The 16470-nt window shown below is 53.9% G+C and overlaps 1 protein-coding gene across 1 annotated transcript; it reads right to left on the bottom strand.

Moving 5' to 3' along the window:
• Positions 1 to 57: 57 nt before the first annotated feature.
• Positions 58 to 15899, bottom strand: LOC136996281 (olfactory receptor 14C36-like). The gene is made up of 3 exons (XM_067317208.1): positions 15888 to 15899; positions 13837 to 14828; positions 58 to 226 (listed from the first exon to the last, which is right to left on the bottom strand). Exons 1-3 carry the CDS (start codon positions 15897 to 15899, stop codon positions 58 to 60), a joined length of 1173 nt encoding a protein of 390 aa, XP_067173309.1.
• Positions 15900 to 16470: the final 571 nt, after the last annotated feature.

Below are 16470 nucleotides of genomic sequence, written 5' to 3'. Positions count from 1 at the left end.
TGCAGCCCCACGGGATTGGGGGTGATAGGCACAAGGCAACTAGAAGAAGCCTCCCAGTCACTGGCCCTGGTCCTCCTGGGTGACTTGAACCATCCCAATAGCTGCTGGAGGGACAACGCAGCAGGACACAAGCAAGCCAGGAGGTGCCTGGAGAGCATCAATGACAACTTCCTGACACAGGTGATAGAGGAGCCACTGGGGAGAGATGTTCTGCTTGACCTCGTACCTACAAACAAGGAAAGACCCCGTTGGCCAATAAGCAGGGCAATAAGTAGGATCGCAACCCTGGACTTCAGGAGAGCAAACTTTGGCCTCTTCAGGGACTTCCTTGGAGGATTGCCATGGGTTAGGGCCCTAGAAGGAAGGGGGGCCCAAGAGAGCTGGTTAATATTCAAACATCACTTCCTCCAGGCTCAAGCTCAGTGCATCCCTAGGAGTAAGAAGTCAAGCCAAGGGGGCAGGAGACCTGCATGGATGAGCAAGGAGCTCCTGGCAAAATTCAAACAGAAGGAGGAAGTATACAGAATGCGGAAAGGGGGACAGGCCACTGAGCAAGCAGTTCTTGTGTGAAGGATGAGCTGTTTAGGGCTCTAAGGCAGGGCAGTAGTGGGGTAGAAATAGCGTGCTGGGTGAAGTGTAGAGGCAGGCCAGGGCATAGAGGAGTCACAGCCTGGGAGAGTAAGAGAAGAGTTGCCCAAAGGTCCGTAACCTGCAAGCAGAGGCGGCAGAAACAGGAAACCAACAGCAGGCTCTGCCAGGGACTTGCTCTGGGCTCTTCCCAGCCCACAGGGAGCCACCAGAGGCTCCCGTGCACACCAGGACACGGCAGCCTGCAGTGTCACTCTGGGTGACAATTCATCTTGCCACAGTTTCAGAGGAGCACTCAGCATCCCTGAAACTCTTGTCCCGCCCTTTATAAAATACTTGGCGGTTAGAAGTAGTTCGATCACACTGGAAGACCCATGCTTAAATACCTCTCTCTCCAACAGCAATGCACACCTCCAGCAGAAGGTTACACTCTGTCTTTTCAATTTAGGTTTGACCAAGGGCCTGGCAGAAAGCAATAAGGCCATTGCTGTCAAGCAATATTGGAAACAAAATGAAAATGTGGGCCCTAAAATGTAAATCGCTTGAAAAGACTAGGCATGCAAGCATGTGTTCACCTCCTTCTCCTTGCTCCAGAGAAGGCTGTGCCCATTCGTGCCCATCCTTTCCCTTCCCTCCTTAGCAACTGCAGGAAAAGAGGAAGCCATCAAAAAAGCGCTACAACTCTACCTAGACGTACAGAACTTCAGGCCCTGCTCTTTGCAAAACCCTTTTCCTCCACAGCAGCAGACAGCACAGCTTCTCAGGGGGCATCACTTTAAGCTGCCAAGTCAGGAAAAAGTCCCATTTTCATAGCTTAATCAAAACCTTTGACAACTGCCCTTCCGCCGGACACTACAACAGCAGCTATTGCCCATCGACTTTCCCCAACAGCTCCACCACCCTCACCCAGAGCCTTTCGCCTTCCCATTACGCCACAGCATCCCTGCACTCTCCAGCTGCCGCCTTGGCTTTCACTCACGACCTGCAGTTCTCAGAGCTCAAGACCTTGCTACAGCTGCCAGGCCACAGCGCTGGCTGAAAACACCCCTCGCTCTCATCGCGATGCTCACAGAAAGCACCTGCCCCCCCGCCACAGCTCATGCTGCTCTGCACAGGCGCCTTCCACACACTCGCCCAGGCCACCGCAGCAGAGCTGGGCCTGCGGCAGCAGCTCCCGAGCACCAGCGGTGCCCAGCGGCTGCTTACCCACAGCACAGCTCCCGCAGCCCCAGCGCCAGCCCCGGCGCCGGCCCCGCTCCCTCCCCACCACCTTTCCCACCCGCAGCAGCCACCGCAGCCTCCCGCCCGCACCAGCACGCGGCAGCCGCCAGCGCCGCTCCGCGCTCCCGACACCACAGCCGGCAGCAGCCCCAGCGGGCACCAGCAGGCCGCAGCCATGGCCGCCACAGCCCCGCCCCCAAGCCGGAAGTGACGCCTCCCGCCCCACAGCCCCGCGCTCCCCCATTGGCTGCCCGGGCTGCCCAGGCGGCAGGGGCGGGGCCACAGCAGTGCGCCTGCGCCGGCGCGGGGGGAGGGCGGGGGGTCGGGTCGGGTTGGGGGGGGGGGCTGGAGCCCCCCAGCTCTTGCGGCCCTTCTGCTGGCGGCCCCGCGGCTTGGTCCCGGCTGCGGTGGCCGTTTCCCAGTGCCACCACGGCTGCCAGGGCAGAGCAGGGCCCCGGAGCAGCAGAGCGCGGCGCAGACACGAGGGGAAGCGCTGCGGCCCTGCTGCGGAGGGAAGCGCAGGCCGCAGAGAGCCCCAGGCCCTGCGCAGAGCCTTGCCCTCCGCCAGCAGGGCTGCCAGCTGCCCAGGAGCCCCCGCGGGGCCGGCGCTCGCAGCCCCTGCGTGGGGCAGCGGGACACGGGCCGTGGCGGGAGCTGGGCCCCTCTCCTCTGCCGCAGCGCTGGCCGCCGAGGAGCTGCCTCGTGGCCTGGCCCCCGGGGCCTCTGGGGCAGCATCACCGAAATGGGGAGTAAAGCTCCTTAACACCAACGTAGCCTTAAGAAGCAGGCATTCTCTTCATTACGGCGCCGGATGCACGGGGGATCGCTCCGCCCAACGTGCATGATGCATTAGCCAAAGTTTCTATTGCTCTGTTACATACATACGCATTAAATTTCCCGGAATGATTATACGTATTCATTCTATTTCCTGGAACTAATTATCATATTTACATAGTCATTATGCATGTGGTCTGAGTCTCCAAGGGCTTCCATGGGGGTCTCTGGGGGTCCCTAGTGGTTGCTGAAGAGGTGCCTTTTCCATGAACTCCGAGCTCCTTTTCCGTATATGGTCTCGGCTTGGCTCATTTCTTTGCTTGAGAAAGCTGTCTTGTTCCTAACCTTGCTTTCAACTGGTTTCTGCTGGTTTCTCTGTACTCCTTTAGGATGTATCAGTTACAGTTGCGAGAATTGTATCCTTGGGTGCATTCTTGTCTGAGGCTCCTGGTAACAGTTTCCCCCTTTCCCACCCCCTTTTGAGACTTCTTGTCTGAGGCCCTTGGGAACAGTTCCCCCCTTTGAGACTTCCAAAGTAAGATCTCTCTGGGAGTCTCACCTAGATTGCATAATTCTGATAATACTTTCGACTTTCAGGTACCCACAATTGGGTACAACATACCGTAATTAAAGGTAAACACTGGATCATAATACAGCACAATATGCATACCACAACTACGGCTATGATTATTACCAACAATTCTTTTAACCAGGTTAGGTTTGGTAGCCATGAAGTTAACCAATTCCACCCTGAGGAAAAGGACTCCTTTTGTTTTTCCCACTCCTCTACTGCTTTCTCGATTGAGTTTAGTACAATATTCTGACCATCCTAGAGGGGTGGGTTTAAAAGGAAATCCTGTCCCCCCCCCCCAACATTACCTGAAATACCCAAACGAATGAACTAGGCAAACCAGTTCTGACTGATCTTACCCACGCGTTGCCTCAGCGGCCAACCTACACTCAGTACCAGGGAAGTAACTGCGGGAGGGCGTCTCTGTCCCGAGGGGCTCCGCAAGCTGGCAGACCCTCTGTCATCGTCAAGAAGCCAAAGACAGCCTCCGGGGCCAATCTGTTTATACCCTTCAGGGGAAGGTGGAGGTGGAGTCGCTAGGCCAGTTGCAGTTCTCTTCACGCAGGCGCGGTCCCTGGCTCTTGGCTGCTGCAGGGTTCAACTCTCCTCCATCGTTATGAGGATCGATCGCACCCATAGTCATGGGGTAAGGGGGGGTGGCCGAACACCCCCAATGGTAGGCTAGCTGCCTTGCACACTCTTCAGCACTGAAGAAAGGAGTTTGAGTGACTGCGGATGACTGCTTTACTCTTGCAGTGGGGGTCCCAAGGAGAGATCCCAGAGCTGGGCTAAGAAGGAGTTAATTCCAGTCCACAATGGGGCCCCAGCAGTGAAAGCAGGTGTTACCTCTCAGGGTCCTGATGAGGAGGAGACAGTCCTGACCACAGCAATTAACACTGGCCCAGCAGTGAGAGGAGGCTTTTGTTTCTCAAGGTCCAGGTGCCCAAGCAGGCCTTATCTTCAAGTCTTGACATCCTTCCTTTTGGAGTGTAAAACACAGGAATTCAGGCTACTTGTAACTGGCACCCAATGTGTATGGGGGGTGGGGGGGAAGCTGGGAGCATCCCCCCACACCAGTGCTGAGGTTTGGCAGGTGGACTTGTTGCTCATTAGGCTCCTTGAGGACCCCCTGCAGACCCCTGCCCTGTGGCTGTACTGCAGAGCCGGGTCATAGCCTCTTCATGCTGCCTTCCCTGTTGTGCCTCTGTCAATGCCTGAATAAAATCATACCCCCGAGCTGCATGTCTGTGAGGAGGCAGCTAATGCCATGGATTCATTACAAAGGATATACAAATGATTGCCTGAAGACTTCTGAAGAGAAGGGAAGAGTGTCTTTTCTGTCCTTTGTCTCCATTTCCTGCTTTTCCTAGAGCAGGAGAACAGAAAATGGGTAACTCTTATCCTGGCTCCCTTTCTTCAATTCTGTTTTTGTCACCTTTGCAATTCCCCCCTTCCCTCGCTTCTCTCTGTCCTTTGCATCCTTTTCAGATGACAAAATCTTGCAAGAGGCAGCCCAGCCTGAAGCAGACCCCCACCAGGAACAAGACTAAGCAAGGGAGAAAACCTCTTTATTGCACTCAGCTTCTGATGTGCTCAGCTGTCGCTTGGAATATACAGCTTTCAGGTCAAGTCATACATGGTGTGAAATACAGAAATAACACCGGAGGAGAAATTGTCACTTGTGTGCTTTCAGACATAACCACGACCCACGAACCATTGCAATGTGACAAGCAGAGAGGGAGTAAGCAAGTTAACCATAGCTGGTAAAGGAGTATCTGGGGACATGAAAGCAATATGGGTTCCAGTATCATAAATGCAGAGTTCAATCAAGAGTCCCAGATATGTATTTCTTCTTTTTGCATCAGGCTATTCTCAGAGAGTCTCCAGTGTGGGAAGCTCCCTATCAAGCGCCAGAGCCACAAGCAGCATAAATCAAGGGAGCTGCCTCTTTCCAGTTTGTGGATCTCTGTCGGATTTGACCACTGAAGAAATGACCTTGATTTCTTCAGAGCTGGTAAAACAGGACGTGGCATTTAAAATGTGCACAAAGGCTAAAGGGAGAAAAGATTTCTCGTGTTTCCCCTGTTTCTCTCTCTTTTTTTTTTTTTTTTGATGCATTCAGATGTGCACATCAAATTAGATTTCCCTTTTTAGACCACAGAGGTTCCTTCTATTGTTGATCCTGAAAGATCCTGAAAGGCCACATTTGTGGCCAGAATATCCACTGTCTGTCAGGGGATTCTGGCTGCATTTGAGCTGCCTGGGACACAGCATTGCGGGCAGTGACGGCTGAATGGTAGGCTTATTTCTCCGCTGCTCCCAGAGAGAGGAGGACTAAGGGATCCTGTGTCGCTGTTTCATTCCTCCTCTCTGCCTGGAGAGCTGAGAGCCCGTAACTCATGCTCCCTTCCTCTCGTGCCCTGCTGACCCATAAACTCCAGTGCTATTGCCACAGTTCTTGAACAGAAGAGGAAATGCTGAGTGCCCAATACAGAAATGATCAGGAAATGCTGTAAAAATAGGGGAACTCCAACACCTGTGAGGATGCACTCTAGCAGAGAAGGGGAAGAAGACATTTGTCTCTGTGCTGTTAGCCTCTGATACACATGAATCTGCAGCAGCTGCAGGTGGTGGCACTGGGCATTGCATCAGCTGGAATTGTCTGTCTGCAGCAATGTTGTGTCATCCTATTCCTGCACGACACGGAGCTCCACAGCACTTCAGGAGATGCAAACCTTAAGGAGAGACATGAAGTACATTTCCTGTTGTTCGTGCTTTTTCAAGGCTCTTCAAAGGGTTTCTTAGGAAGGCAAATGTGAATCTTGCAGTTGTGACCACAGTCGCTTTGCACTGAACGTTCTCCTTTTCCTAAATTCTGTTGTTAGACATGTATTTGGTGACAGTCCCTCATCTCCTGTGCCTGTGAAATATATGTCTTAGTCCTGCTGCTTTTCAGTAGAAGGAAAGCGATTATGGTTTTGGGGAGCCGAGTCCTACAACCAGCTGCACACAGACATGCTCTTGCCTCTGCTCATAGCCCATTGACTTTGTCCAGCTGACATGGGACTCCCGTGCAGGCAGATCTTGGGGCCCAGCTGCCAGGTGTGGGCCAGGAGATGGCGTATGGCCCAGCACTCCTCAGCCTCCCCCAGCGTCTTCAGCCCAGCTCCCCTCAGCTGGACACCAGCGCCAGCATGGGCTTCTGGGGGGGTGGGGGGCGTGCCCTGGCTGGTGGGGAGTGGGGAGCCCCCCTGCTGGGCTAGCGCCTCCTCCTCCTCTTTGGCCCCTCGGCCAGGGTGATGAGCTGTGGGGTGGGCTGCCCCTCCGGCTCGTCCGCCTCTGGGGTCTCCTCCTCCTCCAGGGGGTCCACGTCCATGGACTGCAGCGTGACTGCGGTGGTCCCAGATGGTTCTGCCCACCTTCCTCTTCATCTGCAGTGCTGCCTTCCTGCTCTCCCACAGCCCCTCTGCCTGGCTCGTGGCTGGAGCTCCCTGTGGCAGGCAGGAGTGGAGAGCTTGATCCTGGGCCCTCTCCCACCACCAGCCGGGTCCCAGCTCTGGAACAGCAGTGCTGAGGTCACTGCTGACACAGGGAGATCATAGTGACAGCACGTCTGGCTTGGTCCCTACCCTCAGCCTGGCTCTGCCCCATGGGGGGATCCTGGAGGCTGGAGGGTGTCCCTGTGGGGAGGGGCCCATGGGGCTGTGGGCTGATCTGCTTGGGACCATTTCCATGGGCCGTCTTGCTTGCTCAGGGAAACAGCTGCTCCAGAAGTCCCCCCAGCAATGGGAGGAAGGAAAACCACATTAAGCAGAAGTCTTTGCCTTGAAGGAGCTGGTAACAGAAACAGAAAAGGCAGCTTGTTCGGAGAGATGAAAGAGCTGCCTGGCAGTGAATGGCTTTACTCAACATGAGCTGGAGGAAGAAATGCAATGAAAGCCTCCAAGCAGGGGCGGGAGGTGGTACCCAAAGTTCTCCTAAGTCAGAAAACCCTGTCTCTGGGAAGAGGGGAGAGTTTTGTAGCACACTGGGATGTTCTCATCCCATGGGAAAGGACAGGGCAGTCTGGGTTTATTCCTTCTCAGGATGGAAACCAGTCCGAGAATACCCTCCTCTGCTCTGGGATGGAAATGCTGCTTCCTGACAACCTCTGCTTTAAATATGAATATGCTGTGAGTGTGTGATGAGGAGGGAGAGACTGTGCCACAACCTGCCCCTGCTCGGAGCGGAATCACAGAATCACAGAATGGTTGAGGCTGGAAGGGACGTCTGGAGATCATCTAGTCCAATCCCCCTGCTCCAGCAGGGTCACCTAGAGCACGCTGCACAGGATTGCATCCAGACGTGTTTTGAATATCTCCAGGGAAGGAGACTCCACAACCTCTCTGGGCAACCTGTTCCAGTGCTCTGTCACCCTCACAGGGAAGAAGTTTTTCCTCATGTTCAGATGGAAGCGTCTGTGTTTCAGTTTGTGCCCGTTGCCTCACGTCCTGTCGCTGGGCACCACTGAAAAGAGTCTGGCTCCATCCTCTTGACACTCTCCCTTTAGATATTTGTACACATTGATAAGATCCCTGCTCAGCCTTCTCTTCTCCAGGCTCAACAGGCCCAGCTCTCTCAGTCTTTCCTCATAAGAGAGATGCTCCTGTCCCCTAATCATCTTTGTAGCCCTTCGCTGGACTTGCTCCAGTAGCGCCACATCCCTCTTGTACTGGGGAGCCCAGAACTGGACACAGTAGTGCAGATGTGGCCTCAGCAGGGCTGAGTAGAGGGGGAGGATCACCTCCCTCGACCTGCTGGCAACACTCTTCCTGATGCACCCCAGGATACCATTGGCCTTCTTGGCCACAAGGGCACATTGCTGCCTCATGCTTAACTTGGTGTCCACCAGCACTCCCAGGTCCTTCTCCACAGAGCTGCTTTCCAGCGGGTCAACCCCCAACCTGTACTGCTGCATGGGGTTATTCCTCCCCAGGTGCAGGACCCTGCACTTCCCTTTGTTGAACTTCATGAGGTTCCTCTCTGCCCACCTCTCCAGCCTGTCCAAGTCTCTTTGAATGGCAGCACAGCCCTCTGGCGTATCGGCCACTCCTCCCAGTTTTGTATCATCAGCAAACTTGCTGAGGGTGCACTCTGTCCCTTCATCCAGGTCATTGATGAAGAAGTTGAACAAGACTGGACCCAGGACTGACCCCTGGGGGACACCGCTAGCTACAGGCCTCCAACTAGACTCTGCGCCACTGATCACAACTCTCTGAGCTCTGCCATTCAGCCAGTTCTCAATCCACCTCACTGTCCACTCACCTAACCCACACTTCCTGAGCTTCCCTATGAGGATGTTATGGGAGACAGTGTCAAAAGCCTTGCTGAAGTCTAGGTAGACAACATCCATTGCTCTCCCCTCATCTACTCAGCCAGTCATTCCATCATAGAAGGCTATCAGATTGGTTAAGCATGATTTCCCCTTGGTGAAGCCATGCTGACTACTCCTGATCACCTTCTTTTCCTCCACATGCTTGGAGATGGCCTCCAGCATGAGCTGCTCCATCACCTTTCCAGGGATGCAGGTGAGGCTGACTGGCCTGTAGTTCCCTGGGTCCTCCTTCTTGCCCTTTTTAAAGACTGGGGTGACATTGGCTTTCTTCCAGTCCTCAGGCACCTCTCCTGTCCTCCATGACCTTTCAAAGATGATGGAGAGTGGCTTAGCAATAATGTCTGCCAGCTCCCTCAGCACTCGTGCGTGCATCCCATCAGGGCCCATGGATTTGTGGGTGTCAGGTTTGCCTAAATGATCTCTAATCCACTCCTCCTCCACCAAGGGAAAGTCTTCCTTCCTCCAGACTTTCTCTCTTGCCTCCAGGGTCTGGGGTTCCTGAGGGCTGGCCTGAGCAGTAAAGACTGAAGCAAAGAAGGCATTCAGTAACTCTGCCTTCTCTGCATCCTTCGTCACCAGAGCACCCACCCCATTCAGCAAAGGGCCCACATTTTCCCTAGTCTTCCTCTTGCTACTGATGTATTTGAAGAAGCCCTTCTTGCTGTCCTTGACATCTCTCACCAGACTTAATTCCAAATGGGCCTTAGCCTTCCTTGTCTCATCCCTGCATACTCTGACAACGTTCCTATATTCCTCCCAAGTGGCCTGTCCCCCTTTCCACTTTCTGTATACTTCCTTCTTCTGGTTGAGTTTTGCCAGGAGCTCCTTGCTCATCTGTGCAGGTCTCCTCCCTCCTTTGCTTGACTTCCTACTCATAGGGATGCACCGCTCTTGAGCCTGGAGGAAGTGATCTCTGAATATTAACCAACTCTCTTGAACCCCCCTTCCTTCTAGGGCCCTAACCCATGGGATTCCTCCAAGTAGGTCCCTGAAGAGGCCAGAGTTTGCTCTCCTAAACTCCAGGGTTGCAATCCTACTTATTGCCCTGCCTCCTCCTCGCAGGATCCTGAACTCCACCATCTCATGGTCACTGCAGCCAAGGCTGCCCCCAGCCTTCACATCTTCAACCAGCCCTTCTTTGTTTGTTAGTACGAGGTCCAGCAGCACACCTCTCCTCATTGGCTCCTCCACCACCTGTGTCAAGAAGTTGTCACCAATGCTCTGCAGGAACCTCCGGGACTGTTTGTGCCTAGCTGTGTTGTCTTTCCAGCAGATATCAGGGTGGTTGAAGTCCCCCATGAGAACCAGGGCCTGGGATCGTGAGGCTACTTCCAGCTGTCTGTAGAAGGCCTCATCAACTTCCTCTTCCTGATCAGGTGGCCTGTAGTAAACACCCACAACAGTGTCACCCATGCTAGCCTGCACTTTAATCCTTACCCATAATGCAATATGCATGGTCTGACCAATTATAGCTTGTTTGCTTAAATGTCCTAGCCTAGGCACTTTATTATTAACGATCTCCAAGTCCGTGGAATTCAACACTCCTGCGCCCAATCCCACAGCTTCCAATCCAGTGGAAAGATCCCTAACTCTGCAGGTTTTCCAATGGGACTTAAACTATTGATCACATATGGTATTGTCCATTGTGAGCAATTTGAATATATCTTACTAATGTTAACATTGTCTCATCGAATCTTACCATAAAATGCATGTACTTCAGAGGTAAAAACTGCCAATCTTTTCAGAAATCCTTGGACAGCTATTATTGGTATTGCAGTAGTGGCAGTGGGAGTCAGGGAAATTTGAAATTGCATACGCCCACCGTGGCGCATGAGCCATGAAGTCAGTGGTTAACTGGCTCACAGACTCCCATAATGAGTCCTAATGGCTACATGGCCTGTGGACATTGCCACCCTTTGTTGGAATTATCTGCTGTTTTTACATGTGCACAGTTGTGTAAGAGGACAGACTTAATAGACCACTCGTTAGTATGGTGATCATATTGGGGGGTGTTGTCTCCTCCTGTAATGTGAGCATTAGTTTCTCTGACTCAAGTCCGGGCTCCTGGACAGGGACTGCTGACACTTAAGCAGAAGGTAAGGTTGGTGTGAGCAATCAGGTGGATACCTTGGTTTCTACTGCCCCACTGGTGGGTTTAAATATGTTGGGCCTCACACGCCATGTCACAGAAGAGGTTGCCAGCCACTGTGGGTTCACTGGATTATTGCAGAGTGCATCAACATTTATGTGACAGTATCCAGGATTGCCCAACACAAGGGTCAGAATTGTCTGATACGTGAGGGGTCCTGTATTTTTAGATATTGCCAACATACTCCCTGGTGATAACACCACACCATCGAGAGTGTTAACAAAGTCCCCAAGGATGCTTACTACTTGCAAGGTGGATACTTTCCATGGTATGCTGGTCAAGTAGTGGATTTCACTCAGTCATCCAGGGGATTGGCAGTTCCTAGGGAGGGAAAAGGTGACTTAGGTCTTGGATTGTATTCAACCAAGCCTCGGTAATGATGAATTTCACTGCCATAGTATCTGCATCTAATGACAGGAGGCCTTCTTGTTGCCCACCCCATCCCTGGCTGATTCCAGCTCCAGCTGAGCTCTGGCTTTCCTCGCTCCACGCCTGCGTGCACGGACAAGGTCTTGATGCCTGTCCCCCTTCCACCGTTTGTGCCAGGGCAGAGGTGGAGGATCACCTGGAGCGTCTCCTCAGGCAGCTCCCTGGGAAAAGCTGTGCCCAGCCCCAGCCCCGGCCCCAGTGTGGCAGAGGGGAGCTGCCCTCTCCCAACCCACCTTGTCTGTGTCCCTTCCCCCTCGCTGGGGGCTGGAACTGCCCCAGCCCAGGGCAGCTGGCCAGCACCAGGGCTGGGAAGACGCATGGTGGGACAGGGAGCATGGGGGGCAGTGGGGCAGGGTGACCAGCCCCACTTGGGGCCCCACAGCTGGGCCAGGGAGGGCTGAGGCCACTGGGCCGGCTGAGCTCTGGTTGCTGCTTCGGCATCAGCTCCATGCTGGGAATGTCGGGGTTTCACCCTTTACAGGGAGCAGCCTGTGGTGGGGCTGTGAGCAGGGCCCTATCCCAGACCCAGGCCTTGTCCTGCTCAGAGGCAGAGGAGGACGAGGGAGTGTGGGGCTGGCCAAGGACTCTGCCCCTCACCCACTGGGAGTGCAGCCGATGGGACAGGCAGAGCCTGTCTCTGTGCCCAGGGTCTTTCCATTCATGGAGTCGCAGAGGAGTTTTGGTGGGAAGGCACCTCTGGAGGTCTCTAGTCCAACCTCCTGTACAAAGCAGGGCTGGTTGAAGCCATTCAGCCTTGTCTGGCAACTGCTGGGCTGTGCCTGACCCTGGTTACCATCCCCAAACCTGCTCTGCTCCTCTTGTCCGGGCACTGTGGGACAGGACCTCTCGTCGGTGGGTCACTGCCCTGCCTGCCTTGCCGGCACCCTCGGCTCCCGACTCCCCTTCCTGTTCGGAGCAGCCCTGCTCTTGCTGCTCCCAACAGCATACTCTTTGTAGCAGGACCCCTGTCACAAATGGTGCATAAACAGTTGAGCTGTGATACAGGAAAACCTGCTCTCCCAACTATCCATTATAAAATCACACCCAAGTGGCTGCCCTCGCTTTTTCAACCAGCTAAGACTCTGTATGCAGTGTTACCTGGGTAGAGGGTCCAAATCTGTGGCACTCCTTACACCTTTAAATTGGCTGTCAGGCAAGGGTTGTTGCTGTGGGCGTATACGGTCACCTTTGGGACCTACAACCTTCTCTGGGATCTTCTTAGATCCCAGCTTTCCTTACCAAGGCTTCCTTGACTGTAGTGTAGAGGCAGGTCTGAGGCAGAGACGAGGAGTCAGGTCAGCAGGATGAGGGCAGGGTCAGGTCAGCACCCGAGAGGTGCAGTGCCGGGCACAGACATGTGCACATTGTAACTCAGGCAAGGACCAAGGAGAAGGGGAGCAGCTCCTCGGAAGGGGAGGAGGCCCCACAATGATGCCAGTCACTCTCTGTCTCCCCTGCTCTTGTGTCCAGGAGATCCCCCTCCCTGTCTGCCTGCAGCCCCTCCATGCCCACCCCGCTGCCCAGCACAGCACGAGAGCCCTGGCCCTGCAGCCCCTCCAACAGCTCCTGCTGCCCAGGGACAGAGCAGCCTGCCCCAAGCTGGTGCACAGAGAAACCGTTTCTTGTTCTCATTTTCTACCTCTGAACGCTGCCCTGCTTTTCTCCTGGGACATTCCTGCTCCCCAGAGAGCCTTTCCCCAAGTGAGTGTGTCAGATCACACTGGGGCTCTGAGCTCACCCCCGGAACCCACAGATTTCACAAGCAGAGCAGCAGGCCCTTTTGTAGTGCAATCCGCTGGGCGTAGTTTTGACTCCAGCCTCTGAAGAAAGGCCAGACTTCATGTAGGTCACTGATAAGAACCACTTTTATTATAGAAAAGTTATTCTGGAGGCCAGCTCTGGCAGAAGGGTGCCCATTGCCTGGTGGTGCCTGTGCTCATAGAACACATGCACAGCCCTACCAGCACCACGTTACAGGAGCACTAAGGCCATATACACACTTCAGAGGAAGGCAAGACAGTGTGGCAATGAGGAGAACAGCTCTGAGAAGGGACAGTCCTGCTGCTGTTGGTGGCCCTGTCTCCAGGGAAGCTGCAGCCCCAATGTGAAGGCTTCAGTGATGAAATGCCTGCTGTGGCAGTGGGGGGAACGGTCCTGAGGAGCACAGGATCTGTCCCCACAGGCTGCATGCAGACTCTCCTCCACTCCCCTCCTGTTCCACTGAGCATTGGAGCACTGTAGAGGGAAGGTACAAGCCCACAATGACAGCTGGCAGCCACCCTCTCAGGAGAGGGATGTGAGATCCCACCCTGACTGTGGCCAGTGGATGTGAGCACTCCCAGTGAAACAGGAACCATGGCCACACCCTGTCTGTACTGGTCTGAGCCTGACTCTGCCCCCCCGAGCTCCCTTGCTGTCAGAGCTGAGAATGTCACTTCCAAGGGAAACTCTTCTCATTGCACTGAGGACATGCAAGGGAGCTCAGACTAGTGGGCTTCATCTCTGCTGATGAAGGGGAAAGATGCCTTCTTGCTTCCACACAGTCTCTGGGCCAGATTCAAATGAGAGATTCCTGAGAAGTGGCGCGAACCAAAACTTTTTCCTTTTTACAAGAAGGCATCAGAGAAAAGGAAGAAAGAAAGAAATGAACAACACATAGCTTTGATGTCAAATACCCTGGGAATGGGGAGTGTGTGCACACGGGACAGTTATTGGTGCCGACATTGTATCCATTGGATCAGTTTCCTCAGCGCATCCTTGAGCTCCTTGTTCCTCATGCTGTAGATGAGAGGGTTCACTATTGGAGGAACCACCGAGTACAGAACTGCCATCACCAGATCCTGAGCTGGGGAGGAGATGGACAAACTGAGCTGGGCAAACATGAGGGTGCTGACAAACAGGGAGACCACAACCAGGTGAGGGAGGCATGTGGAAAAGGCTTTGTGCCGTCCCTGCTCAGAGGGGATCCTCAGCACAGCAGTGAAGATCTGCACGTAGGACAGCACAATGAAAACAAAACACCCAAGGACTAAACAAAGACTAACCACAGTAACTCCAGATTCCCTGAGGTAGGAGCCTGAACAGGAGAGCCTGCGGAGCTGGGGAAGTGAACAGTAAAACTGCTCCACGGCATTCCCTCGGCAGAGTGGTAGTGAAAAGGTATTTGCAGTGTGCAGCACAGCATTGAGAAAACCACTTCCCCAGACAGCTGCTGCCATTTTGACGCAAGCTCTGCTGCCCATGAGTGAGCTGTAGTGCAGGGGTCTGCAGATGGCAACAAAGCGGTCATAGGCCATGACTGTGAGAAGAAAGTACTCAGCCAAAATGAAAATGACAAGGAAAAAGACCTGGGCAGCACATCCTGAGTAGGAAATGGCCCTGCTGTTCCAGAGGGAAATGGCCATGGATTTGGGGACAGAGGTGGAGATGGTGCCAAGATCGAAGACGGAGAGGTTGAGGAGGAAGAAGTACATGGGGGTGTGGAGGCGGTGGTCACAGGCTATGGCTGTGATGATGAGGCCATTGCCCAGGAGGGCAGCCAGGTAGAGGCCCAGGAAGAGCGAGAAGTGCAAGAGCTGCAGCTCCCGTGTGTCCGCAAATGCTCGGAGGAGGAACTCGTTCGGGGAGCTGCTGTTGGACATTTGCTTCTTCTGGGCACAGGGGACTGTCCAGCGAGGGAAAGACATTGACAAGTTAGGACAGACTTCTCTGAGCAAAACTTTCTATTTATTACAACTCTGCCCTCCCCCAAAAGCAGACATTACCTCTCCCCATGTTGGCTTGCAGCCTAGGCAGAAACCCCAGAGTCAAATGGTCAAATGTCCTATGGATGGGGTGTCTTGAAGAGAGAGCTGGCTCATTCCCAGCCATCCCCCTTTCGCAGAGGAGTGATGCACTTCACTCATAAGAGGGAAGCAGCACTATGTTTATTGTGGAAAGTCAGCAACTTAACAAAGTTCAGCCATAAATAAGAATGATTTAACGAGGTTTGACTGGCAAGGTTCACTCAGTTATTTACTGCATGAAGGACAGGGTCAGATGCACATGCAACAGAGACCCCCCCCCCCGTTGAGTCACAAGGTTCGGAGTGGACCCCCTTGCTTTCTAAACTCCTTCTGAGAGGAGCCTAGGAGCAGCTGGATCCAATCTTAGCCCCAGACTTTGTCAACTGTTCATGTCTAAAGGAGCATGTGTGAAGGGGACCCTCCCGTTGAGTCACGAGGTTCAGAAAGGACCCCCTTGCTTTCTAAACTCCTTCTAAGAGGAGCCTAGGTGTGGCTGGATCCAATCGTAGTCTCAGACTTGGTCAGCGGTTTACGTCTAAGGGATTACGTGCACAATCAATCAGAGATATAACTTAGCAAAGTTTAGCATGCTATTAATCACTTACCAAGGATCTGTTGTGGGTAAGGAATCTCTCAACCTCGAAGAGTAACCTTGAGAGGCGTCCCTGCTCAAAAGAAGGTTCTGCAATGCAGCCCGCTGCTGTGCAAGAGAGCTCAATGGGCTCTGGGCTGCCCCCTATTTATGGGGGGGGGGGAGATGACTGATTCATAGTCATATTTGCATGCTAGACAGGTCTTAGTTGGTGCCTGCTCAATTAGCCCCTGCCTACATGCTGTTTACAGGGAGGTTAGGTTGAGGGGGAGAGAACACATCGGGGAGGGGGGGGAAGAAGCACACTGTCACCCCCCCCACTCCCCACTGCATTGCCCAGAGCCCCAGAGGTGAGAGGGGGACGTGGGCAGCTCATTGTCAAGGACACGTCCGCGTGACAGGACCCACAGGGTCATTGTCGGAACTGCATCTGAAATCCCCCTGCCCAGAAAGTCCGAGGGGAAGGACAAGAGCAGCATGGACAAGTGGGGACACATGAAGCAATACCATGATATTTCTGCCAAGGGAGGCAGGGACATGGAGAGACATGAGGACGCTTAGCAGTTTCTCCTGTTCTGGATGGCCGGCTGCCAAGGAAACGACGCATGACCTAGACCCCACAGCACTGAGGGCCAAGGGCAGTGCTGGCTGGGAGAGGAGAGGAGGCAATGAAGTTTGCAGTTTCCACTCACTCTTTGACCATGACTCTGCTGCCTGGAGCTGTCCCTGTGGGGAGCTGCTTCTCTGTCCCCACGTCTCTCCCCTGTCAGTGCTCACAGACCCCATCCCACCCGCTGGGTGCTCAGCTCTGCCCTACAGAAACCTCCTGGGGGCAGGGCACTGCACAGGGGCACCTCCAAGTTTGCAGGTGCTATGGAGCAGGTGAGACAAACCTTGATGAGGCTGGAAAGGTGATGCTGGCTCTGCTTGTAGGCTGAGGGGTGGATGAAGGGATTTCCTGAGTTCCTCCCAGAATTGTTCCTCTCT

This window comes from Apteryx mantelli, unplaced genomic scaffold (genome assembly GCF_036417845.1).
Source record: "Apteryx mantelli isolate bAptMan1 unplaced genomic scaffold, bAptMan1.hap1 HAP1_SCAFFOLD_33, whole genome shotgun sequence".
Lineage (NCBI taxonomy): Eukaryota > Metazoa > Chordata > Aves > Apterygiformes > Apterygidae > Apteryx > Apteryx mantelli.
The sequence above is the reverse complement of the archived record's forward strand: the minus strand, read 5'-3'. Positions and strand labels throughout refer to the sequence as shown.

Coding starts and splice junctions, on each gene's coding strand:
- LOC136996281 (XM_067317208.1), bottom strand. Junction 227..13,836: donor CTGAGGAAACTGATCCAATG/GATACAATGTCG, acceptor CCTTGTTTGTAG/GTACGAGGTCAAGCAGAACA.